The sequence below is a fragment of the Chaetodon auriga genome, chromosome 14, assembly GCF_051107435.1.
Source record: "Chaetodon auriga isolate fChaAug3 chromosome 14, fChaAug3.hap1, whole genome shotgun sequence".
NCBI lineage: Eukaryota > Metazoa > Chordata > Actinopteri > Chaetodontiformes > Chaetodontidae > Chaetodon > Chaetodon auriga.
Window position 1 is genome coordinate 219,594 of NC_135087.1, and position 26,065 is coordinate 245,658.

A 26,065-nucleotide genomic window follows, 5' to 3' on the forward strand; every position below is an offset into this window, starting at 1 on the left:
GGTGACCCTCTGCTCCGCATCCAAAACATTTGACAGTGTCGGTGGTAACGTGAACAGTGTAGTCGAAGTTATCGATACGGAAACGGAGAGCTATATTGAGCTCATCCTTGTTTCCATTGAGGACCATGGACACCTGTCTCCTGAACGACACGACGTGTTTGAGCAGCGGAGACTTGCAGCCGAGAGGAATCAGCTTCATGGGGGACACGATCTGACCGTGTCGAGCTAGCTCGTTTTCTAACAGCTCGTTTTTTAGAAAAGGGGGCACGTTAGACACAATGACCTTCTTTACCGGGCTAACAAGGGAAAAGACCGGCGTTAACGTCCCCTGAACCACCACCCCGCTCTCTACCAGCTGACTGGCTTTTTCAGTGCTGTCCAGGAAAATCACCACAGCGCTGTTCATCCTGGAAGCTGATTTAACGCTTCCACAACCCACAACTTCACCCACAGCCAGGCCGCAGTCCTCCACCGACACACCAAAAGGTGGAGAGAGTTTGATGGCATGTCTGCGGGTGAGTTTCTCCAAACCGGAGACACCACGCGCGGCAGCCATGAATGAATGGCAGGCCGCGGCGGCAGCCGCCGCCACACAAAGCACGAACAAAACACTAAAACCAGCGACGAAACAAAGTTTGATGACAGAGAAACTGTTCAAAAACACATTTACCAACACCCAGTGCAAGAAAAAGAGCAAAAAAAAGGTTTGAAACACTTACACGCTCAACAAACGCTCTCCGACACACTCACCCTGTCACTCCCAGCACACACTCAGAGAGAGAGAGAGAGAGAGAGACAGACAGACAGAGACAGACAGAGAGAGAGAGAGAGAGAGAGAGAGAGAGAGAGAGAGAGAGACACTGAAAGAGAGAGAGACACTGAGAGAGAGACACTGAGAGAGAGAGAGACACTGAGAGAGAGAGAGAGACTGAGAGAGAGCGAGAGAGAGAGAGAGACACTGAGAGAGACTGAGAGAGAGAGACTGAGAGAGAGCGAGAGAGAGAGACACTGAGAGAGAGAGAGAGAGAGACACTGAGAGAGAGAGAGAGAGAGAGACACTGAAAGAGAGAGAGACACTGAGAGAGAGACACTGAGAGAGAGAGCGAGAGAGAGAGAGAGAGAGAGAGACACTGAGAGAGAGAGAGAGACTGAGAGAGAGAGAGAGACACTGAGAGAGACTGAGAGAGAGACAGAGAGAGAGAGAGAGAGAGAGAGAGACACTGAGAGAGAGAGAGAGAGACACAGAGAGAGAGACTGAGAGAGAGACACTGAGAGAGAGAGAGAGACTGAGAGAGAGAGAGACACTGAGAGAGAGACACTGAGAGAGAGAGAGAGTTTATTTTCCAGCTTCACCAGTTTGTTATATTATCAAACCACAGGTGGGATCAGGTGAGCAGCATGTGCTCTGTCTACCTGTCCTCCACCTGTGGGACATTGTCTGTGGATGTTCGGTAAAGGATGAGACACTTTTGGACGGACTCATCTCACAATCTGTCTATCACTGTTGAGGCTCGAACAGCTGTCGTCATGGAAACGTGGAACGTCACGTGACTGGAGTGGCAGCACCGGTCATGTGACAGACACGTGGCAGACGTTTGTGATGTGAGATAAGATTTGACGAGCCACGCATTCATCATTAATAAGGTGTTAACCTCAGCTGTCAAAATAAAACCAGTGAAACTTCATTTAAAACAACAAAATCTTTATTGATCAGAAAGAAAAAAACTTCAATGTGATGATCAACAATCAGTTTTCTTTCTTCCATGAAGTGAATAAAGTCAGTTTAAGTTCAGATTAAAAGCTGTGAGTTTACTTTTAATCAGAGAACAATCAGCCAATGAGGGGGTGCAGTCTTCTTCTTCTTCTTCTTCTCTTCCTGAAGATCCGGAGAATCCGCTGTCCTCTCAGACAAAAGTAACGAGTAACGATTACATAAGTGTTACTGCATCCTGTTACTTGAAAAAGTAATTAGTTACATTTCTAGTTACCCCCAAAAGCAGTGGAACTACATCACCAACACTAGTTATGAACTGAAGACGGGATCGTATGCCATTCCACATTCATTCCACATGAGGACGCTATTACACAGGGAAACTACATCATATACCTGGACCTCACCTGGACCTCACCTGGACTTCACCTGTTCAGAGTACAGCACCTGTTTCCCACTGGATCCACTGAGGAACACACAGGTCAAGATGATTTTCTACGAGCTATTAATTATGGAAATAACAGGATTTCAGCTGTGACAGAAAACAAACTTCACATTTTTACATTTTAAAAATCTCATGTGAGAACATTTGAAAACATTTAAAACTGAAAAATTAACTTTGTTTCTTCAGGAAAGTTTGAGTCTCTTTGGAGATGCAGTATTTTCACCCAGCAGCACACTGAATGATGGCGTTGATGATGTCACTGCCACACAGTGCCTTCGACCAATTGCAGCTCTCCTCATATTGCTACCTTCTCATCAGCAGTTTCAGAGGAACTCTTGCTCTTCAGCGCCATCTTTTCCGCCTTCTTCATGATACGTTTTCTTGACCGCCTCATCAGGCAGCACTTCACCGTCACCCCGACCAGCACCACCAGCACCACCAGTGCTGCCACGGCAACCAGCACCGGGATAAGGATACCTGACAGCAAGCTCTTGTCATCATTTTTTGCCGTATCTGTGCACACCGGCGAGTCCTCGTCTTGCTGGTTCCCATTCTCATCAGAGCAGACGCACCTGAAGGAGCCCTCAGTGTTCAGGCAGGTGTGCCTGCAGGGGGCGCGACCACCGCTGCACTCATCGATGTCCACACAGTTTCCAGAAGCGTCTTTCTGGAAGCCGTCCTCACACAGCTGGCAGATGGTGGTAAAGTTGGCGGGGGAGTCATCCAAAAGCCGCCACACAGTAGGGCGGCCGGAGCAGTGGAGCTCCAGCCTGATGGTGGACCAGCACTCCACCTTGATTCTGCTACTGTTGTTGGCATCCAGACTGAGGGAGCGGGCACCAGGGATGAGGGGGTGCTGACACAAGTCCATCCCTGGTGCTGGTTCAGAACCAGGATCAGGTCCATGGAGTTCAGGTCCAGTTTTAGGCTTCAGGTCAGTTTGTGGTACTATTCTTTGGGTTGAAAGTTCAGGTTCTGGTGTAGCTGGTTCTGGTTTTCGTGTTGCAGGTCTAGATTCAGGTTGATGTGGCCCAGGTGTAGTAGTGTTAGGTTCATGTGTAGCTGGTTCTGGTTCTGATGTAGCAAGTTTAGGTGCTTGACGTGTCCCTGCCGGTCTGTCTCTCACTTTACAGATGAACTGGTAACTGTTCTTACAAGTGGTGCTGATCAGACCCCACCTGGTCACCGTTGACCCCTCTAACTCCACCTTGAGCGCCGCACAACGAACTGTCGTGCAGGTGTGTTTTGGTTCCTCTGCCCAGCGGCTCACCTGTGACTCTTCACTGCCGTCCTCCATCCACTTGAATCCTCTCAGTGGCAGCGTGGGAACCACACACTCATTCTTCGCCTTCCTCAGGCCAACCCAGAAGGTGAATTCATTCTGATTTAGGAGTGAACGTGACTTGAACACAAGCTCAAGGATGCTGGCGACCTCTTGCTTGGTAGCGAGGGTGGTCAGGACACCAGTGGTGCACTCTTCCATGGCCTGGTCGAAACTGACTTGGGTGCGGTGGACGGTGTACTGCGTTGGTGAAGCAGGGTCAGCTGAGATGCTTCTGAAGAGGGTGATAACTGTCCAAAGGTAAATCCAGCAGCAGCAGAACCAAGACTCCATCTTCTCTGACTCCTCCCCCACCGCTGACGATGTCAGTCTGTCAAAACAAAGACAATTGCACAAAAATTGTTTCTGTTTGTGCGTGAAACTCCATAAGAGTCCGAGGGAAAGTAAAAGACACTTGCTTCACTTTAAAGACATGATTCAGCTCATTTCATGGAGGCTGAAGGCATCAAACTGTGATTAAGAACGTCTGAAAGCTCATAATATGCAGACGATACTGAAGTCTGCCGTTCTCAAATCAGAGACTGATTTGCTGCATTGATCAGATTAATGATCGATTTCTCTCCAACTCAACAGGAAGAAACTGAAATCACTTTTTGGTAGAAGATCAGGAATCTGGATACGCTCTCAGACTTCAGCACCCACATGAATTCTCATAATTATCATAAGAATTTAAATAATAACAACGACAGGAATCAATTTTACTTTTCAAGGTACTTCTTCCTAAAGGTCTACAGCAGACTTGAGCATTTAGCACCATAAGGGTCTGCTGACTGTTACAACCGTCAGCCGGTCTCGATCAGAGCTTCCTCGTCAGTGTTATGACTGAGTTCACAGTACAGCAGGAAAACCAGACCCTCACATTGTTCCTGAGTTGGTGGGAGTTCAATGTTCACCAACAGGAATCTGTAAATACTTTGAGTTAACCTGCAGGCTACAGCAGGCCGATCACGACACACTCCACCTGTTAATCAGTATATTAAGACTTCATTCTGTTATTAGCACACATGATGAGGGACCTGTCAGTGTTACCTGAATCTGATCTTTACTCATTTCAAAGTACATGCAAACAGAAGGAAGTGCAGGTGCAGCTCACAGAAATAAGTTCAAACATAAAGTAAAACGTGGATAAAAGCAGTGAGCTCGTATGAAGCAGGCGAAGTTTAAGTAAAGAAAATAAGTTGATCATGAAGAGGAGCTGAGAAGCGGTGCGAGACGAGGGAGATGTGAAACCATGAGAACATGACAGAAAAAGAGTGAAAGTGTAGATGCAAAGTGCTTCGTAGTAGTCATGAAATGCACATTAAAGGTTGCGAAGGGAGTGAGGAAACATCCCAAAGAGAAGGAAAGGAGGAAGCTCCTAGTTAGGGAACAAAGTCTCTTCCTGTTCCTCTCAGGATGTCTGATGGATCTTTATCACTTTAATTCTGTTTATGCTCAAAAGTACACAAATCCGACTCCAACGGTGCCAACGAGGTGCTCCTCTTACCGTCAGACTGAGACTCAACTCGTCCTCTTCAACACAAATCTGAGAGCTGACTCCTTCAGCTCTCTCCTCCGTGATCCACACCTTCTCCTCCTTCACTGTCTTCTTCTGTTTCTTCTGGTTTTCACTCTGATTCTTTCTTTCTTTCTCTGATTCCAATTTTCCTTCGTATTTTCTCCAATCGTTTGTCTTGTTTCTCAACACCTTCTTCAGGTCCTCCTTCGTCTCTTCTTTTCTTTCCCTTTCTCTCTCTCTCTCCGTTTCAGCTGCTTTCTCCTCCACAGTAGCTCTGCTGACAGACTGACTGCTGGCCTCACCCTGTTCCACCACATCGTGCCCCCCCGTCCTCCACAACAGGAAGTGTGTTGTGTCTTGATAGGGCGAGTTAGTTCCTCCCCAGGATCGCTGTCGTTCATCCACAGAGACGAGAAAAAAACCTCAGAGTCGAGCTTGAACCTCAGTCTGAATTTCATCCTTTTTCAAAGCAAGTTAAACTTTATTGATCCCACACAGCTACAGTACAGACAGGGACAGTAGTTGTACCTGCTCTTTGATTGGCTGAGAGGACGAGTTACAGACAGTAAGTTAGATCAGAGTTAGAGATGGTGTCACCTGACTGTGCCCACAGCGGGGCCTGCAGGTGAAAACATGAAGACGGGTCCCACAGAAACGCTCGTTTTACTGTGTCCTGACGACGGTTCTGAACACCAGAAGAACCAAAATATGAGAATCCAGAAAGAAACTGTCACAAAGAAAGTGAGTCAACAACTGAAACTGCAGGATTCAGAAAAGAGTTTCAAAGTTGGACATTTCTTAAAGATAAAAATGTCAGATGTGCAAATTTCAGGTTTAAGTTCATTCACTAATTCTGGTCCTTGAGGAAATTCCAGTGGTCCTTGAGGAGGTTACATTGGACCTTGAAAAGCTTCCTTAGGTCCTGAAGATGTTCCAGGGGACCTGAGGTCATTGAAAAGGTCATTGAAGTAATTTCACGGTTCCTTGAAGGTGTTCCATAAGCCCTTGTAAAGGTATGAAAGTCCTTATAGAGGTACAAGTAGTCCTTGAAGAGTTTCCAGAGGTCTTTGAGGATTTCGATTGGTTGATGAGTGGGTTGCAGGGATCTTTTAGGGGTTGCGTAAGTCTATGCAGAGTTTCCAGGGGTTCTGGAGGGGTTTCAAGCATCCTTGAAGAGGGGTCCTGGGGTCTTGGCAGGGGTCCTTAAGAACATTCAGTGGTCCAGAGGTGCTTGAACTTCCGTGAGTTGTAGAAGAGATCCAGAAATGTTCAGAAGGCACCAGGAGTCAGTGAGGAGGAACTCGAAGTCCTTCAGGAGGACCCAGAGAAGCCTGAGGCACACTCACTCACACACTCATACACTCACTCACTCACACACACTCATACACACTCATACACTCACTCACTCACACACACTCATACACACTCATACACTCACTCACACACACACACACACACACACACTCATACACACTCATACACACACTCACTCACTCACTCACACACACTCATACACTCACTCACTCACACACACTCATACACACACACACACACTCACTCACTCACACACACTCATACACACACACACACTCATACACACTCATACACACACTCACTCACTCACACACACTCATACACACACACACACACACACACATACACACATACACACTCACTCACACACACATACACACTCACTCACACACACTCATACACACACACACATACACACACACACACACACACACACACTCACTCACTTACTTACGCACACACACACACACACACACACACACACACACACACACACACTCACTCACTTACACACACATACACACACTCACTCACTCACACACATACACACGCACACACACTAACTCACACACAAACACACACGCGGTAGAGGACGATTGTTGTCACGGTGACCAGATGCTTCCTGCTTCCTGGAGGAAGTGTGTGAAGAATGGCAGGAAGTCGAAGGTCGTGGAGGGCGGAGTTATGACTAATGGACTACTGTTGTCATGGTGATGCTGAGATTAAAAACCTGCTCCTGATTGGTCATTTTAAAGTATCTATGATGTCACTGAGCAACAGGAGAACAGTACAAACCAGTACAAACCAGTACAAACCAGTACAAACCAGTACAAACCAGTACAAACGTAGCAGTGAGGCAGTGAGTCATAGCTGCTGCTTGTACTGGTGTTTGTCACCTTTAGGAAGAATACGACTCTCATATCTGCTGAAGTCACAGACTCTGAGTCTGTCGATCAGCTCGGATCTGAACGTAACGTCTCCCTTCACTGATCTCAGTGCAGCTCACTGTGTCAGGGAGCTGGTTGGATGCTTTTCAAATCTTTAACCAATGGGATGAAGTCCTTCTTAGATTCATTTGTGTCATCACTTCTTATTGTCCCCCCTGAATTTAAGGGTTGATGCACGGAGACGATGGAGGACAAGAACAGAGAAGACGAGGACAAAGACAACTAATCAAATATTGTCCAGAGAGTCTGTGAGATCTGCACCTTCAAAAAAGAGGAAATCCACCTGCAGCAGGTGTTCCTTCATTAAAGGTGACCAATGAAAACCTCCATGGTTCATTCCGTCTGTCTGCGGCGTCTCCGTCCACCTGCAGCAGGTGGAGAAGCTGCTGTCATCAGACACTCTCTGCCTGAAGGCAGGTCAGCTGATCAGAGGGTCCAGGTGAGGTCACACGCACACACCTGCTGTGCGATGAAAACCACTTCCTGTGGAGATTCATTAACAAAATAAAAGCCTCTGTCCGACGACCTGATGGTATTCAGCCTGTGGCCCCCGGCCCTGCAGGAGGTCACCACCAATCAGAGTTCAGACTCATCTCACGTTTCATTGGCTTCTCAGGAACGTCTCCACGGCAACGCTGAACTCGGAGGAGGTTTCTGTTTTTATTCAGCTGATGGAGGGTCGTCTCCATGGCAACAGAGTCACAAGGAGGAAGCAGGGTAAGAGGGTGTGTGTGTGTGTGTGTTTGTGTGTATGTGTGTGAGTGTGTGTGTGTGTGTGTGTGTTTGTGTGTATGTGTGTGAGTGTGTAAACATGGCAGAAACACAGTGAATGTCTCCACAGCAGAGTTTTATTAGAAACATGAGAATAAAGACTGAATGAAAAGTCCAACTTGTCGTCTCTCTGCCAGCAGGCGTCCACACATCAGAGACTGTGCAGACACAGGAAGTGGACAGACTTGTCTTCACATTGACAGTTAAGGACTTTTATTATTCCTGCTCAGCATGTTTCACATCAAACAGCTGCTGCAGGTTTCTCTAATGTATTTATGGCAAAATGAGTCCAAGGCTTGATTTTCTGATCAGTCAGCGAGGAAACAGACGTGACTTCATGTTAGATTTCTGTCTCTGACGGAGGAACAAAGTGTCCTTCAAACCAAAAATGAAAACCATGTTTCCACTGTTCATAAACAAAAAAAGATCAAGTGGAGCAAAGTGGAGAAATGGCTTGTTTTCAAGGTTTGACATCAGCACAGGTGATCAGGACGTAAAAAGAAACTGTCAAAATAAAAGTGAGACGTGTGAGAACGTTCTTGTCAGGAGAGCGATGATGTGTGTGCGCACACACATGTGCACCACATGTCAGGTGACTGTGATGACACATTCAGACCTTTTTAAGAGGAGAAGCCTCAGCAGGGTCACATGATGCTGAACAACCACTACAGGATCGTCATCTATGATGACACGAGTCCTTCGTTCTGCCAACAGTAAACTTCTCACACGTTCCACTTTTATTTTGATGGTTTCATGTCACTTCCTCTGCACTGACATTACACCATGTTTGTTCTACGCTGGAAACCAGTTTTCTCCTTTTTGGTGCGAAAACTGATTCGATTTTTATCCCTTTTAAATGTCTTTGCTTGTCATTTGTGCAACAGTTGGACTGAAGAGAGAAACAGCAGCTGATCAGAGGTCAGCTGACGGCTGTGACCACGAGCTTCAGCCCCTGAAATCATTTTAGAAAAGGATGGAAGCCAACGGACGCCTGAAACACAGAGACTAATAAAAACTGAAACCATTGGTCAATTAAAGGATGACATCGTTTCTTCATTTGCACCAATCAGAACGCTCATCTGTATCAGCTGAGTGAAGTTAATGCTAGTATACATCCTTTCCTGCTGATCTCTCACATTAAAAGCTTTACATAAACAAATGACATGCTTTTATTGTGAAGCAACAACTGGAACTGGACTGTTGTTTCAGTTTGAATGTTTGAAGACTGAATAATTCATCAGTGGATCTATAACAAGGACTCAAACTACAGGAGACTTTCACGGTTTAAAGACAGGATGTGATTGGCCAAACATGTGACACAGGATCTGATGCTGACTGGAGGCTGAACGTGCATCGCTATTGGTTGTCGTTGTTCTGCAGCTGATGCTGATTGGCTGATACTAGAAGCTGTTTTCACTTGTTAGTTGGCTGACCGCTCGTCATGAGAACTCAGGCAGCAAACGCAAAACGAAATAGTAAACATTACGCAGACAGGTGAGGCGACAGGTGAGCTCAGGCGGCGCTGGAGACGGCAAGTTTCTTCAGGTGATCCATGAACACCTGCAGGCTGACGTCGTCCGTCAGGATGGGAGCTCCAGACTCCTGCAGAGGACGTGAGAAGTTACAACAGCTTTCATACCAACAAGGAAGTGCGTAGAGGTCAAAGGTCGACGTCTCACCTGACCCCAGGCGTACATGTTGTTGTGGGTCTGGGAGGGGTTCACTTTGGAGAGCAGGAAGCGAGCCTGGAAGACATCGTCCTCAAACAGTGAGCGTCACAGTGAACGGGACACAAAGTGTGTGTACATGTATGCAATCTGCGTATTTCTACTATGTACATGTAGTTTCATCTCACCACGTCCTTATTTTAGAAGTTCGATGGAAATATTTTAAGATTTAGTTGCAGTAATTTGCTTTACTGGAGAGTACTGCATAGTACCCTGACATTAGTATGCAGTACAGTGTTCAGCATAAATACAAGTTCAAAAGGACTCAGTTCAATAACTTGTTGGTTTACTACACACTGCGATAATGTACTATGTACTGTGTACTGTGTAGAGAGTATTTTGATATTTAGTGCATACATTGGACTACAGTACATCTATTGCTGTATACACAAATGTACATCATGTGTGCTGGCACCCCCACCTGGCTGCCTCCGTGCTCGGTATCAATGTATCTGGGCATCGGGAAGCGAGTGTGGAGGAGCTCCTGAGCGTCGTCCACCGGAGCCTGAAGGAGGTGTCTGAAGTTCTCGTACTCTGCCATCTCCTGATAACCAGCCTTCCTCCACTGAGCCACAGTCTGACGGGAGAGACGAGACGAGACAAAGGGTTAATCAATGTGACGTCTGACAGGCAGAGGACCAATGAAGGTCTGTCATGAATCTACTGATGTGAGTTTTTGCTCAAGACACCTGGTGTCACACCTGAAGCAGATGTGACCTCCATCGATATCATGCTTTGTTTTGTAAAACAGCTGATGTTCAGATGGTTCTCTGAAAGCAGCAGAGGTGAACATCTGTTTTCTCCTCCAACAGGATGCTGTATCCATGGAAACATGTCTAATGACTGTTTGAGTGTGTGTTCAGTGTGTGTGTACCTCTCCATGGTAGATGAGGATCTGGAAGAAAGTGTCCATCAGCAGGATTCGGTCTGGCAGGATGCTGCTGCTGTCCAACAGGACTGGCTGAGACACACAAACACTCGGATCGATCAGTTCCATCAATTGCGGATCAATCACTGTGACGGCAGCTGCTCTGTCAGTGTTTTCTGTTTCCTCACATTAAAGCTTCATTTCAGTTTGGAGCTTCAGATGTCACAGCTTTACCACAGAGAACACAGGTGTGAACAGGTGTATAAAAGGTGTAGGAGTACCTCAGGTGGACCGTTGAACGAATAGGCGTAGAGCACAGGCTGAATCATGATGAGTGCCTGAGTCAGGTCCTGTCTGTTGAACTGATGCCTGTAATACGAACTCTCGTCTGGACTGTTGTTGAACACCTGCAGGAAGGGAGAGCGCCGCAGGTGGAACATGAACTGGAAAACAAAACAAAACACACAGGTAAGAGGTCAGCCACAGGTAATGCTTAGAGTTGGGTATTATGGGATGTAGATCACCTGAGGGTAGAGGGAGAAGGTCTCAGAGAACCTGAAGGAGTTTGGATCGTCTTTGTGATAATCTCCAAACTTCTGACACTGAACAGAAACAGACAGAGGAGTGAGAGTCATCGCAGGTCATGACGGCACATCAGGTGAGTCCACGTTTGCATCATTCAACCTCTGTGTACCAGTCTGATCAGCTGTCTGTCCAACCAGCGGAGAACATCAGGCCCCTCCTCCGTCTCCGCCCGGTATACCGCCAACCTCGCCATCAAGATGGCCGCTGCCTCCTGATCAAAAGACGCCGCAATGCTCTGAATCTGAGTCTGAGCATCTGCCCAGCTGGGGGGGGGCAGAGAAACCACAGAAGAGTCTAAAAACGTTGAGCAGGGCAGGTGGTGTATGTATTTGTACAAATATACAAGTATATACAGTAAGTGTATGAGAGTCAGTGTGGACTCATACTTCCTGGCGGTTGTGGTGACTCTGATGCGTCTCTGTCCTGATGAGTGTTGGTACTGAGTGACAAACTGGATCGCCCCACGGCCGCCCTGAGGGATCGGAGCGTTGTGCTGCAACACATCAGGACAGCAGATCAATCGCCGATCCATAATCTGATCTACATGTTCAACTGTGGAGTGTCTACAAAGACAGCAGGACATTCTGTCCGTCACACACAACCGTCTGGGAAGTCGTCTATAGAAACTGTCTGGAAAAGGGCGGGCTCTTTCAAAAAATCCATGGCAGGTGATTGGGTGACTCATCTGTCTATTATAACTACCTTCAGCCAATCAGGTCAACGAACCATAGGATGTAGTAGGAGAGCGAACTCTTGCTAAAGCCAGTTGGGAGGAATCATCTTTTCCTTGTAGAAAGGCCTTTAGTGCCGGTCTTCGTTCTTTCAATGAAGAAATACCCTCCGGTTCTGATGGATCCGATGCCACAGCAGCATCTACGCTCACCTCTTTAAAAGCCACTAAGGACGCTGATTGGTCTGAAGCTGATGCAACATGTAGTACACTGTAGGAAATGGCGTCAAATCTGACACACTGTGTCCTTTCAGAGAGGTCATGTTGAAACCAGCTAATAGGCTGTTCAGACAGCTGAGTGCCGAGTTGCTTCATGATGGTCAACTGTGTGGAAGACCTTTGAGAGATCCATAAAGAGCAGCACAGGCACCATGCATCAGATTTTTGTTTCTCAATGTGCTCTGCTCTGACTCTGACGGGCCACAAGGGTTGGTCCACATCAAGAGGGGGCGTCTCAGGGTTAAGGGCTTCCCCTCCTTATGTAGAAGACCAGTTCATACTCCAGAGTATGAAGTAATTCTATTCATATAACGCCAAATCACAGCAGACAGGCAGAAACCTGGAGCAGAACCAGGATCTGGGTTGGTGGACTCGACCGCCTCGCCCAAAGTGCTCCATCAATACGGAGGAACTACCTTGACTGTGAGTGGGTCACATGACCCTATAAAAAGAAGCAAAACCAACGCTAAAACAAAGAGAGAGAGAAAACAGAAAACAGAAGCTTTGGGAAAGAAAAGCATCTCTCAAGCTCTGAACATGAGAAGTTTTGAAAAATGGAGTTTAGAAACTTACACTACTCACCTTTTGAGAGGGGAGGGGTGAGGGGGGGTAGCAATATTAATGTCAAACAAGTAAATTTCCAGTTCATGTCAACAAGGGCGAGGGAATTACTTCCACTTAATAAACGCTTGAATTTTTTTCCCCATGCTCAGTCTGTGTACCCAAGAACTGATTGATTTCTCTGTTTAATGTAGATAGACAGGATAATAAATGTGACATGGGGGGGTAAGGGACACTTGTGACCAAGCAGGTATATTCAACATTACATTTAGACAACAAGCAGGAGACTCTACGGAGACCCTACACCCACCTTCTGAATGTCCCTCAGTGTCAAAAGCACATGAAGAAAGAATCTAAAGACAAGACTGATGATAATAATGGAGCGGTGTCTCCCATGACACTGACACCTGAAATCAGACGCTGGATTTAGATAAACTCTAAAAGACTGAAATAACGTCAAGTAGTGAAGAGAGTTGAACTAACAACACAGCACTGGAATACTGGAAAAACTGGACATCTTTTAGAATCTGAAGTGATTTTTGAGAACTTTGTTGCGTTCTACCAGAACAGATTTTAGGTTATGATCGAGTGGAAGACCCCCTTTCCTCCTTCAAAAGGCCATGACCATAAGGACTTCCAAAGGACAGTCACTGACATAAAGAACCAACAGACCTGGACATGTGACCCTGCTTCTTTCCACTGCTGACCAATGGTCTGTCTGTTCTGCTGTTGTTCAAGAGAGAACAACAAAAACACAATACATATAAAAAATCCACTCGACAGTCCCATGTGAGGAAGGCGGGGACTGATTTAACATGGACCCAGAGGACACGAGGTGTCTCCGCTCCACACTGCACAGCCACATACACTCTGCTCTCTGATTGGCTGCTTCGCACCTGAACCCAACCTAAGCTCCTCAGTGGTCTGAGGTCAAACAGCAGCAGGATGATGATGATGATTACACACCTGTTATTACCTGAGCCAGGCCATGTGAGAGAGAGAGAGAGAGAGAGAGAGAGAGAGAGAGAGAGAGAGAGAGAGACAGACACACACACACACACACACACACACACACACACACACACACACAGGATATTGGATGTTCAGGTAGCGTTGACATTGCAGATAACAGTGTGTGTGTGTGTGTGTGTGTGTGTGTGTGTGTCCTCTCATCATCGTCTCAGCAGGTGACTGACAGGTACACCATGGCAGCGCTGCCTCTGGAGACACACACACACACAGAGCAGGACACGCCTCCTGCAGTCCGTCCTCTTCTTCAGACTCAGAGCTGATCAGAGTCTGATGGTTTCAGATCAGATTTAAATCCCAATTTTAAAGATCAAACTGATCTCTGATACTGATCGCAGACTGGCTTTCCTCTGGTTTTGACCCTTGTTATGCTTCATTTGACTCTGCTGTTAAGCTTTACGGAAGAGACAGAAGACCGAAGTGACATGGACCTGTTTTCCACCCTACAGGTCTGGGAGGAGCCGTGAGATCTGAGAGTCCTAGTTGTGGATTTCAGCTCAAGTTTCCACCTTGTGAAGATTAGTAGTTTGTCTAATTAGTGATGTTCAGTGCTTCAGACTCCATCCTGATAGTTCCTGGGTCGCTGAAGAGTTTGAAGTTGCAGAGCAGGGGAACTTTTGGGGGACCAGGAACTGACTAAGACCCTGGTTCCACTGGTCGACAGGGACGATTCCTGGAAAAGTCTGATGAGTGGACACAAGCTGATGGATTTCTAATGGTATTCAACATCATACACACAGAGATGGCTGGTGTCTCCGTTCAGGTCTGAAAGACATCATGGAGTTTGAACTTTGACATCACCTTGTACAACAAAAGAAGTCAGAAAAAGCTAAGGTAGAGGCTCAAGCAGACAACAGTAGAAGCGGCAGTATAGACGTTGCAAAGAGCAAAAAGACAACATATGGGACAACAGCTATAACATCAGGACGAGTGGCAGTAAAGTCATGAGAAGTGGCAGCAAAAGCAACTGAGGTGACAGTGAAGACAGTTCCAGCTGATGTTTTACTCTAATGATGACATGACTTGACACATACTGAATCATCCTAAGTGTCTTCAGGTTCAGTCAGCTCCCCACTGTGGCTCATCAAACATCAGTTCATCAGCGTAGTGACTGACGTCCAAGCAGCTCTTCAGACCAAAAGCTTGTGGATTTACATTTTGTTTGTATGAGACTTCTGCTCAGGTTTGGACCTCAGACTGAAGAGCAGGGAAGACGTTTGGAGTTGTGTCTCATTTCTGAAGGCGATTTGAAGATGTTAACTTGGATGACAGTAGATGAAGCTGCTCAGGTGTCATGGAGATGGTTTAGTTGCTATCAAGTGACATAAGTCTGGAAATTCTCTCATGTGATCGATCACATGCTTTGACACACAGAAATTGGGGATTTTCCTTGTCACATTAATACAGTCAGAGTTTCTTGAAGTAGCATTTGGGGTGCAGCTGCTGAACAATAAGGTCTCATGTCAAAGTGTCCTCACATGTCCCGTCTGATCTGTGATGTAATTGTTGATGTACTTCCTGTCCTGTGAGTCCATGTGAAGATGGCGGATGCTCTGAGGATGCTGTACGCCACCCTGATGGTACTGTCGGGCGTGGCCTCCGTCTTTGGCAACCTCCTCCTCCTGCTGGTGCTCCTCCTAAACAAGGAGCTCCGGACTGACACTCTGGGCTTGACCCTGAGCTTCAGCCTCAGCGACCTGGCCCTCGGACTCTCTACCATCCCCTTTGGAGTCTACAACAGCCTGGCTTGGCCCTCCTGCTATCCCAGCGAGGGCGCTTTCTGTCAGGGCAACGGCTTCATCTTCCTCCTCCTGCAGACCTCCTCCATCCACTCACTGACCTGGGCCACAGTCAACAAGTTCACAGAGATCTGCTTTGCCCTCAGCTACAGCACCATCTGGACGGCTGGGCGGAGCCGGGCGGTGCTAGTCCTGGTCTGGTTGTTCTGCCTGGTGAATGCTGGCCTGCCCCTGCTAGGGTTTGGCAGCTACGTCTATAGCGAGTCACGGTTCCTATGCTGTCCAAGTTTCACCCCTGACAATAGGTACTTTGTGGTGCTGTGGATGTTGGCGGGCATCGTGGCACCGATCCTCGCCATGTGCTCTCTGTATGGATATATCGTCTATGTGGCCAGGAAACAGGCCAGGAGGGGAACATTCATGTGCAACGAGCTGCACTGCTACTACGTTCCTGCCAACAATTACCTGAGGAGCTCTATCGTGATGGTCACAACCTCAGGTGAGTTCAGGCTCCTCCGCGGCTGGACAACCACCAGGCCCCTTCTGTCCTTAAAAACGAGAGCTGCTAGTAGAGATCATAAAGTCTCCAAAGGTCCCACTTCTGTCAGGCTGCATTTTGGGCAAATGTATCTGAAATGATACTGATCAGTTTCTTTTTAGAGGTTGGTGGACTTCTGGTTAGTGTTGTGGAAAAGTGCATTACACTGAATTTACCATGTGAGACTTCACAGGAAATCACAACCCAAACTGTCCATCACCATTTACCTGCTCAATTTTTAAAAGACAGACAAGCCTTTACTTTTTTGAAGCATTATTGTGGCTTTAACTAGAATACCAGCATTATTTCAGAACTTATAGTAACTCAATAGAGAGAATCTGGGGACATGCAGTTAAGGGGGATAGGACTCAGAAATGGTTGTAAAATCCTGAGTCCGAATTGTCAGTCTGCAAACATCATGGAAAGAAAATGTACTCATAAAACTCAACACAAACTGTGGAGTCATATGCGCATGTTGCCATGGCAACAGGAGCAGAGAGGACATGTTGAATGTCTGAGATTAAGCGTGAGCTGTAGAGCATCAGACGTCCGACACGATGACAGCTGAGTCACTCTGATTGTCTCTGATGCTTCCCTTCATGACTCACTGTCATTACTCTAATTATGGTGACACACAGTGGAGTCATAAAAACAGGGATCAAAGGTCACCGTAGAAGCCGGCAGAGCAGATGATATATTCTAACCACGCTACAGGTTGCTGCTCTAACCATCAGTTATTTCCACTGAACTCCAGAGAAATCAGTTTGCTGGAATGCTCCAGAAGCAACAATACCCATGAGCCTCAGCAGCCATTCTGATGAAGAACAAGTCCTTCTACCTCTGCAACTAGCCCCTGACCTCTGCAGGTGGACTGTCTTTTGATTGGTTCTGATGTCATCATGTATTCCTAGTTATGTGCTCACAGTTTCCTGTCTGTTTGCCAGTATGTTTGCTGGTGTGCTGGCTGCCCTACGTCTCGGTGTGTCTGTACGAGACATTTAGTGGTCAGCAGAGTCCTGCTGTGACTTCTGCCCTCTCTGCCTGGCTGGTTCTGACCAGCGCCGCACTCAACCCCTGGATCACCTGTATGACGCAGACGTAAGTAAGATTCCGCAAAGGTGAGGTGAATCGTGAGTGCACAACTTATATGTACTTTCTGTATATATCAAATTATTTGTGAAGTAGCAACAAAATACATTAATGATGCAATTCTGGACGGAAACATAATTTCCCATCTTTCTGTTTATGTGTCTCCAGCAGGTACAGGGCAGCGGTGCGTCAGAGCGTCAGCAGGTTTATTCTGATGTGTCAGTGTTCTAGGACACCTCTGGAGTCCCGGCCCCAGAGCTCCGCCCTCCACCTGGACATAGCCAATCGCATCAGCACAACAACTACTGCAGCAACACACCCGTCGTCATCGCCAAAAACACAGACACCACCATGATCAATGCAGCCGACACAACCACTGCTACGACCTCTACATCCTCGATCAGCTCAAAGACAGGACAGCAGCTGCATCTGAAGAGACGAACTAACCCTAACCCATGGAAATGAACGGCAGCCGTCCATCTCAGGTCACATGGTCTGAAGACGTTCCTCCTCCATCACATTCAGAGCTCTGAATACAGCTGATTGGACAAATGAAGACAGTTAGTGGATGATGTTAACCTCCAACTTTCAGGTTTAAATCGTTCTTACTTGCACACCTCCACACATCTGGCCAATCTCTACAGGCCATAGAGCAGGTGTGATGGACACTGATGCCAGTCTGCTGGTTAAAACTGTGGTTCAAAGTGAAATATCTCAACACCTATTGGATGGTTCATGTGAAATTTAGTACAAGCATTCATGGTCCCCTGAGGACAAATTCTACTGACTGATCTTGTGACTTCTAGTACCATCATGGGGTCAAAGTTTTCACTCAACTGAACTGCATTTAAGGTGAGGTGGTTCAGCATCTGAGCAGGATCCTCCTGGACAAAGATGGAAGAGACCCCAGGACGGACACAGAACACGTCAGAAGGATTATTCAAGATCCGGACCTGGACATGAGGTGTTCTATAAATTGTGGATATGTGACTTTTACAGTGTGTAATGACTGTCGAGGCCTGAAGGGAGTGCTGGTGTGGCTGTAAACTGTCTGTGTCGCTGTGATCCAGCAACACTTTACTCTCACTGAACTATAACAATAATTTCTCATCAGAAGTGAGCGGCTGCTGCTGAGGAGAGGAATCAACACTGAGGACACTGAGCATTTCTCAGGGCAGTACTTTGACATATGGTTTTACATGTAAACTGGTTCTGGTTCTGTACAACAACTTCTCACAGCTGAGAGTTGAGCTGACGGTTTTTTGTGTCGGATCAGAGCTTCTCTGACTTCATCGTATCCAAAGGGCCGAGGCTCCGGCTGTTTAATATGAAATAGCACACTAAGAATAAATACTATTAATGGTTGTGGACTCTGTCTACACTTTGTGTGATTATTTCTTACATGGCAGTACATTTTCAGGATCTGCCCTCAATCAGTAAACATTCAAGATCCCTGATCCACAATGGGTAAATAAAGCAGAGGTCACCGGACTGGGACTGAAGGCAGGTTTTCCTTACTGTGACTGCAGCTGTGAGCTGCAAAATCTGCTTCAGCTGAACTGTATGTGACCTGAGATGATGCTTTTATTTTGTTGACCTTAGCAGATGCTTTTATTTAGTTGTCCTGAGCAGGTGCTTTTATTTTGTTGACCTGTGCTGGTGCTCTTATTTTGTTGAACTGTGCTTGTGGTCTCTGCTGCCACCTGCTGGTTCAGCGTGTCTCTGCATCCTAAAGACATCCATCAGCTCGACCACAGACATCATTGTGTCGGTAGAGAGAAACTTTATTTAGTCATGTATTGTGTTTGAGTATAATCTGGAGGCACTTGTACTTGAGTTTTTCTGTTCTTTTATTCCATTTCTTCTGACATGGCTGAGGTGTGCTCAGGTGAGGCAGGCTGCTGATGATCTTATCATAGGACCATTACCTTTACTATTACTTTACATCCCTTTTTGGGCTGGGCTGACGGTGAACAGTCCCCAACCACTGAGCCCTCTATCACACCACGTTGACCTGGTGATGTTCAAAGTTCCTGCAGTTAAAAGCAGTTTTTGGTCAAGGACTCGCTGCTGCTGGACATTTCACTGATTTCACATTTTTAGTGACACTGCATATTATTGTGTAGTGTATTTGTACACTGTCCTAGTACTTGCAGTCTAGGATAGTCTAGGTGTAGATACGTGTCTAAAGGACTCCTGTGGCGTCATCAGGGAGGTCACGAATATCAGACCTTCCTGTTTTCAGCCATTTGTTGACGTGCAAACTGATGACTGTTCACAGCAGTAGTAAACATCAACCAATCAGCTGTTTCAGGCTGATCTCAGACCATCTAGAGGTCAGAGGTCAGGTGTTCCTACCTGGTTAACCACCTCAAAATAAAGAGCGAGTGTGGTTGTCGGATCCAAACCGCAGATCTTCCACTGACATGTTCCTCCTGTCCCGATCTCCTGTAACACACATACTGAGGGTTACTGCACAGTAGAGTGTACTACAGTATAATAGTGTACTACAGAATAACACACAAGTACTGCTGCACAATACAGTGCAGTATAATACAATGTACTGCAGTATACTGCAGTGTTGCACAAGAGGTTGTTGTGTCAGCATGGAGAAGTGCTGCTCGAAGCACTCTGCATCAATGATGGAGCTACGCTAACCCTTTGCCCCTGCCTCCACTCTTTATGCTAAGCTAGGCTAACCACATGGAAGGAGACATCACAAACATGAGATTAAAGAATCCAGCTGTGCTTGTTTGTTACTCAGAGAAGACCTGAGGATCAGATTTAGCAGATATGAGAAAACATGAACATGTTGGTGACGTGTTCATGTCATCACGTCGCACGTGGCTGTGAATTATGGGAATTAGCATGAAGACACTTTAAAGACAGCAGAGACAGTCAGAGGACAAGAGGACGTGTTCCATACGTTCTCAGAGACACAGGGTCCTTTGGCGCTCAGGGACACACAGGGTCCGATGGCTCCCGATACTTTGATCTCTCTGGATGTCTGAAACAAAAACATATGACACACAGTTTATTCACCTGTCCACAGGTGACCCAGGGGCGTGGCTGCTGTCTGCAGGTAACCAGGAAGTAGATGACAGTGCAGCCTGACCGACAGTGGACTTTGAGCTCGAGCTAAATTTTGATACGTACGTGTTTTCTAAAAATCAAAAAGGAAACTGACTGATCTTCATTCCATTTAACTAATGAATTCATTTGAATGTTCAGCGCTCTGTGATGTCATCAACATCGTCAGCAGCCCATTGGCTCACAGCCCGGCTCTATTCACACCTGAGCTCAGTCGGACGTCAGGCCGCCTTTGTGCTGAGCGGCTGGCAGGATGAAATCCAGCAGGGATCTTTGTGCGCACACATATGGATCCTCAGCCGTGTTTGTGTGAGCACAGCTTCACTGACTGCAATTGGCTGCCCTGACAGCGCTCGGCTGTAGTTCGTACCTTGACCTCCAGCGTGGCGGCGAAGGCCATCTTGAAGCATCCCTGGACGTCTTTGGTGAAAACTCTCTGGAAGGTTTGTTTGAACAGCGACGTGTTGAAGGAGTCCGCCATCACCATGTAACCTCTGCAAAGACCAGAAAGCACCAGAACATGTCGTCACAGAACCAAACACAGAGGTTCTCTGTGGATCCTCCCGACCGCTCAGGTGACGGTGTGGAGGACCACAGGACCACAGGAATGACCTCGAGGACAGTGGTCGGGCTCTTTGTCCACCTGAGCTGCACAGAAGCAGTTTTATGTGTGATGACATTTAGTCCAAGTTGTTCCTGTTTCAGTGTGCAGGTGACAAAGGTCATGTGACACTTAGGAACACACCTGGTCTGGCTAAAAACTGTTTCTCTCCTTTATACTTTATCAGGCGTTCAGTGCATGTGTGTGTGTCTGCATGTGCGTACATGTATGTGTGTGTGTGTGTGTGTGTGTGTACCCGGTGGAGTTGGTGCAGCACTTCATCTCCAGCAGGCCGGTCTGGTCCAGCGCACAGGCGTAGATGTCGATGATGTGACCATTAGTAGATGCTCTGTTAGCTAAAGACTCATAGTGCTACATCACACACACGCACGCACGCACGCACGCACACACACGCGCACACACACACACACACACACACACGCACGCACACGCGCACACACACACGCACACGCGCACACACACACACACACACGCACACACACACACGCGCACACATGCACGCACGCGTGCACACACACACACACACACGCACACGCGCACACACACACACACACACGCACACGCGCACACACACACACACACACGCACACATGCACGCACGCGCGCGCACACACACACACACACACACACACACACACACACACACACACACAGTGAAAGCATCAATATCTGATGGCTCACTAACTGTTTCAGAAATAAAAACTGACCAAACACACAAATTCGGAGTCGTCTCATCGACTTCCCTGACTCAGCTTTCGCTCACCTTGGTGGCTTTCTTCATGAACTTCGCGTTGTCCTTCTCAAGGTCATGCCAGGACCTGATGGGGGTCTTCAGTTCATCTCCCACCACCATGCCGGGGCCCTGCGTCGCCGGACCGCCGATGAACGTCATGATCCGAGCGCCCGTGTTCGGAAAGGTGCACTGTGGGTCAAAACGCAGACTGTGAGCAACGTCCACGAGACGCCGACACCCGAACGCTGCGGATGTGTAACCCCTCTCACCTCCAGCAGGCCCACGGCGATAGACATGGCGACGCCCAGCGAGCGCAGCGGTCTCTTTCCCTGAGTGACGGGCCAGGGGTCGCGCTGCAGCTCCCCCAACAGGTCGGTCAGGTTCATGTCGATCTTCTGCACCGGCTGCAGGAACCTGAGGTGAAAGCCGTGAACATGCTTCACAGTCTGAGACATGAAAGTTTCATCCACCGATGCCAGAAAACTCCAACATCTGAGTCAGAGGTCAACAAGCAGCTGCACCGTGTGTGTGCGTGAACGTGTGTGTGTGTGTGTGTGTGTGTTACCTATTGGACAGAGGCTGTTGAGCTGTTTGAGGACCTCGTCCCTGAGTGGCTGAAGGTTTGGTCAGACCGAGCATCTCCTGCAAAGTAATAAATAATTCACAGCTGGTTCGAGCGATGAAACACCTACAGCACCAGTTAGCACTGGTTAGCATTGTTAGCAACAAAAGAAAACTGTCTCTCTGCTGGTTTAAAAAAAACAGATTCCCTTCCTGGAGCAACACCTACAGGTGGGCTCAGCTCCAAAGGAATGGCTTGGGACCATCTCCATGGGGCCGCCCTGAGGCTCGCTGACCCTGGCTTGCTGACAGCTTTATCTGTAGAGCACCGTTCATGTGAGAAATGCAGCTCAGACGTTGTAAAATGAACATAAAAACGTTAGACATATTAACCTCAGGTGGGACATCGCAGCTGAAGCGCGCTGTGGCCACCTTGTGGCAGGAAACAGTTGAGCAGCGATAAGAGGCTCCCTCAAAGTCCTCCAAAGAGACTTTAATCAGCTGTTAGCGAACACCACATGAATATTTGGGGAGGGTTAAACGGTGTCACAAACCCTGCCCAGAGTCTTGTTGGCAGGTGAGGGTCAGGTGGAGGTGAGACCAAGCCTCAGAGACAGACTGAGGACCTCAGAGAACCACTGCTCCCCCAAGTCACATGAGGTGGTTCAACACGAGATCAAGATGCCGGCCGGTGGGGGTTCTTTGGGCACACCGAACAAGAAGGAGACCCCATGGCAGACCCAGATCCCATTGGATGGGATATATATCCCATCAGGCCCATAAGCAGCTCAGGATTCACCAGGAGGAGCGAGGACTTTGTTTAGTCAGTTGACAGCACAGCCCAGATGGATGGTCTGGATTATGGACTAGTCATTCTGTCAGTGAGCACTAACTAACTAGCTGTTGGGTTAGTTACAGCGTGAGTTCCATAAACACCTGCAGCTGCTTGGCGTTGAGGTCCTTGGTCCCCCTGAAGACATAGCTCTTAGAGATCCCCTCACAGCCGAGCTCGTGAACCTGAACCATCCGGCCGAAGGTGATGAGTCCAACCAGCGCAGTGGGAGGCAGCAGAGACAGGGACATCTGCAGAGACTCCTTCAGAGCCTGCAGGTCCTCATCCTCCATACAAGTGTCCACCACATACAGGAAGACCAGCGGCATCTGAGGACCCCGCTGAGGACAGAGACCACACCAGGTTATACATCAGACAACATGGTCAATCTGCACCTGTGTGTACCTGTGTGTACCTGTGTGTACCTGTGTGTCAGGCTCACCTGGACCACATACTCAATGGTGGAGAATTGAGGCAGCAACTCAGCAGGTTGGTTCACCTCAGAGATTCCAGCGTAAGATGGAGGAAACTGAAACAAAACCAAGTGTCACTGTTAACACAGTGTGTGTTCGCGCGTGTGTGTGTGTGTGTGTGTGTGTGTGTGTGTGTGTTTCACACAGTTCAGTCTTTGATGACACAGAACATGTTCATAGTGGATTCTTCATATTTCTTCATGTTTCACACGTGAACTCGACTTCATACTGAACCTGATTCCTCTGGTAGCAGAAGTTACAGGCCCACAGCTTCGCTCTGTAGTCCACCTGGCTGAAACACACAGACAGGTGGATGTTAGACAGGTGGATGTCCTTACAGGGCCACTCGAACTGACCTCTGACCCCTGCCTGTGACATCATGCAGGTGTGCAGTGATGCGTACCACAGCGGGTTGAGCACGGCGCGGCAGGTGGCGCGGCTGCAGAGAACCGGTTCATACTGGATGGGCGGCAGGTCGGGTCGCTCCCTCAGTGGGGTGAACAGAGAGGCCACCGGGACCACCATCCGGGTCGCCTCCAACCGGCTCGACGGCCAGACGTTCCAGCTGAAGCGCACGCCGTCGCGCTCCTCGTTCTGAGCAATGTACTCTGGGAAGGTTGCCATGCCGACGCTGGGAGACAGGGGTCCGACACACTGTCAGGTAAAAACTGGAGAGGAGAGAAGACAGTATCACCGCTCTGCAGCAGTACTCGGTAAAGCTCTTGTGCTGGCCCTCAGAGGAAGAACCCTTGACGTGTTGCAGTCCTCAGGATCTTTCCTCTGGCGCCACCATCAGGACAAATTTAGTGTTTTTTGTGAAATCTTTTTGTGTTTTTACAAACATTCTGAATATTTGTTGCATTTTACCAAAATGTACTTAAACATAGGGGTGAAATAATTAGTCCATAAATCAATTAGTCATCTGAAAGAAAACGAATCATTTCATGGAGCAAACGAAGAACTGATCAATGGAGAAAATAACTGATCATTAAAATCAGCCTTTGTTTAATTGCGACCCGACTTAAATTATTTATTTAGAAAATTAAATCCATTTTCTTTTTGCAGACAGTTTCTGTTGAACACAAACATTTTGTGACACATATTGAAAAACTTAATATTTGATATTCTTCTGCAAGAATACCTTTAAAACAACAAAGAAAAATATGACTGAACAGTTTATACAAATGAGAGCTTCTTCAAAATACTACAAAACTTGTACAGGGTTTGGTTGGTGGCCTGTCAGCTGGGTGGGGCTATGCCGGGGTCTCTGGCCTCGTGGTCTCTGTGTTTCTTCATCTTTACTCTTCAGTTAATGAGTTAATCACAAAAGTCTTCATCAAAATGTTTATTTACAAGTTTAGGAAATTCCTTCTTCTGAAATCTGAATCTCATCAAAACTGGAACATTCCTCCTCCTCCGCCTGCTGGGACGCCACCAACCAAACCCTGTACAGTTTTCTGAGTACTTCCAGAAAACATTCACACATCCGGAGTATAAGGCATAAAGAAGCGGAAAAACACAAGTATAAGAGTACAAATACCTCAAAACTTGTCCTTGATGAGTGCACTGCAGTAAATGTACTTCGAACAGTTTTTAAGAATGTTTTCTAACAAACTTTCAGATTAAAGCTGTTTAAAATCGACAGAGTTCAGGTACTAATAATGATCAGGGGTGATCATCAATGAGCGCAGCTCATTGGTCAGATTACTGTCAAACTGTAACTGATATTTCTTAATCAATATTTCTGTTTCGATCCGGATTTCAAAGCGCTGCGGCAGTAAACAGGCTGACGTCAGCTGGCACCTCAATGAGACGGACAGGTGAAGTAAATGTGTGTCAGTGTCACACCTGAACCTGAAGCTTTTCGCTCTAACAGAAACAAAACAAACCAGTTTTTATGTCCGGAGTTCAGTGAAGCTCAATTAGCCTCAGAGCTAACAGCTAACAACAGCTAACTCAGCAGGTAAACTGCAGCGTCACTGACGTCACACAGGTGGCAGGTTCGTGACGAGAGACAGGTGACCTGACTGAGTCCAGGTGAAGCTGGAGGTCTATCAGGTCCAGGTGAGCGTGTGTGTGAAGGTAAATGTGTCACTCACCGCCGCTCCGCCGCCGCCGCTCCTCTCTACTGACAACGAAGCAAAACAACATGGCGGCGGCCCGGCGCCACGTCAAGACACAGAGAGGAGAAACACGCAGAGGTGTCACTCTGAGCGATATTCAGGAGACACAGCCACAGAGACACAGGGCAGCTCGAGCTGTCACGTTACGAGACAGAGGCTTTCAGAAGCTTTTATACTGTGTTTAAAGCTGCAGTTTGAATGAAAAACGCCATTGTTTTACAAGACAGTGGTCATTTAATGAGGACAAGAGTCACGTGGAGTCACCAGCATGAAGTCTAAGTTTGACTAAGAAAAGTTCTGTCAAAACAAGTTATTACATGGAAATAACACAGTAAGATAATAAAGAGAAAATCCTTCATCGACCCACAGCGGAAAATCAAAATAAAACTCATCTCGTGGTGTTGACGTAGTATCTTGTAATGTCAACGAAGTGTCTTCCACTGTTAACGTAGTATGTCAAAATGTTGACATGTGATCTTGTGTCGATGTAGCACCTTTAACATTGATGCAGTATGTCA

The 26,065-nt window shown here is 47.3% G+C and overlaps 3 protein-coding genes across 4 annotated transcripts; 1 reads left to right on the forward strand and 2 right to left on the reverse strand.

Moving 5' to 3' along the window:
• Positions 1-1,685: 1,685 nt before the first annotated feature.
• On the reverse strand, positions 1,686-5,280 carry clec14a (C-type lectin domain containing 14A). Its single transcript, XM_076747882.1, has 2 exons — positions 4,985-5,280; positions 1,686-3,808 (listed from the first exon to the last, which is right to left on the reverse strand). The coding sequence occupies exon 2, from the start codon at positions 3,769-3,771 to the stop codon at positions 2,452-2,454; it is 1,320 nt and encodes a 439-aa protein (XP_076603997.1). The 5' UTR covers positions 3,772-3,808; positions 4,985-5,280; the 3' UTR covers positions 1,686-2,451.
• Positions 5,281-8,083: 2,803 nt separating this feature from the next.
• sec23a (Sec23 homolog A, coat complex II component) lies at positions 8,084-25,585 on the reverse strand. Of its 2 annotated transcripts, none has more exons than XM_076748324.1 (20): positions 25,524-25,585; positions 23,828-24,092; positions 23,659-23,716; positions 23,394-23,480; positions 23,056-23,292; positions 22,124-22,200; positions 21,828-21,972; positions 21,589-21,747; positions 21,061-21,176; positions 20,574-20,697; positions 20,040-20,120; positions 19,472-19,561; positions 11,595-11,701; positions 11,318-11,471; positions 11,148-11,225; positions 10,905-11,066; positions 10,630-10,716; positions 10,177-10,332; positions 9,708-9,773; positions 8,084-9,630 (listed from the first exon to the last, which is right to left on the reverse strand). In XM_076748324.1, exons 2-20 carry the CDS (start codon positions 24,046-24,048, stop codon positions 9,541-9,543), a joined length of 2,295 nt encoding a protein of 764 aa, XP_076604439.1. In that variant the 5' UTR covers positions 24,049-24,092; positions 25,524-25,585; the 3' UTR covers positions 8,084-9,540. The 2 variants fall into 2 exon arrangements, with proteins under 2 accessions (XP_076604439.1, XP_076604440.1); XM_076748325.1 differs by lacking the exon at positions 25,524-25,585 and adding an exon at positions 24,965-25,018.
• On the forward strand, positions 15,289-17,468 carry LOC143331435 (adenosine receptor A3). The gene is made up of 3 exons (XM_076748301.1): positions 15,289-15,985; positions 16,969-17,122; positions 17,285-17,468. The coding sequence occupies exons 1-3, from the start codon at positions 15,289-15,291 to the stop codon at positions 17,466-17,468; spliced, it is 1,035 nt and encodes a 344-aa protein (XP_076604416.1).
• Positions 25,586-26,065: the final 480 nt, after the last annotated feature.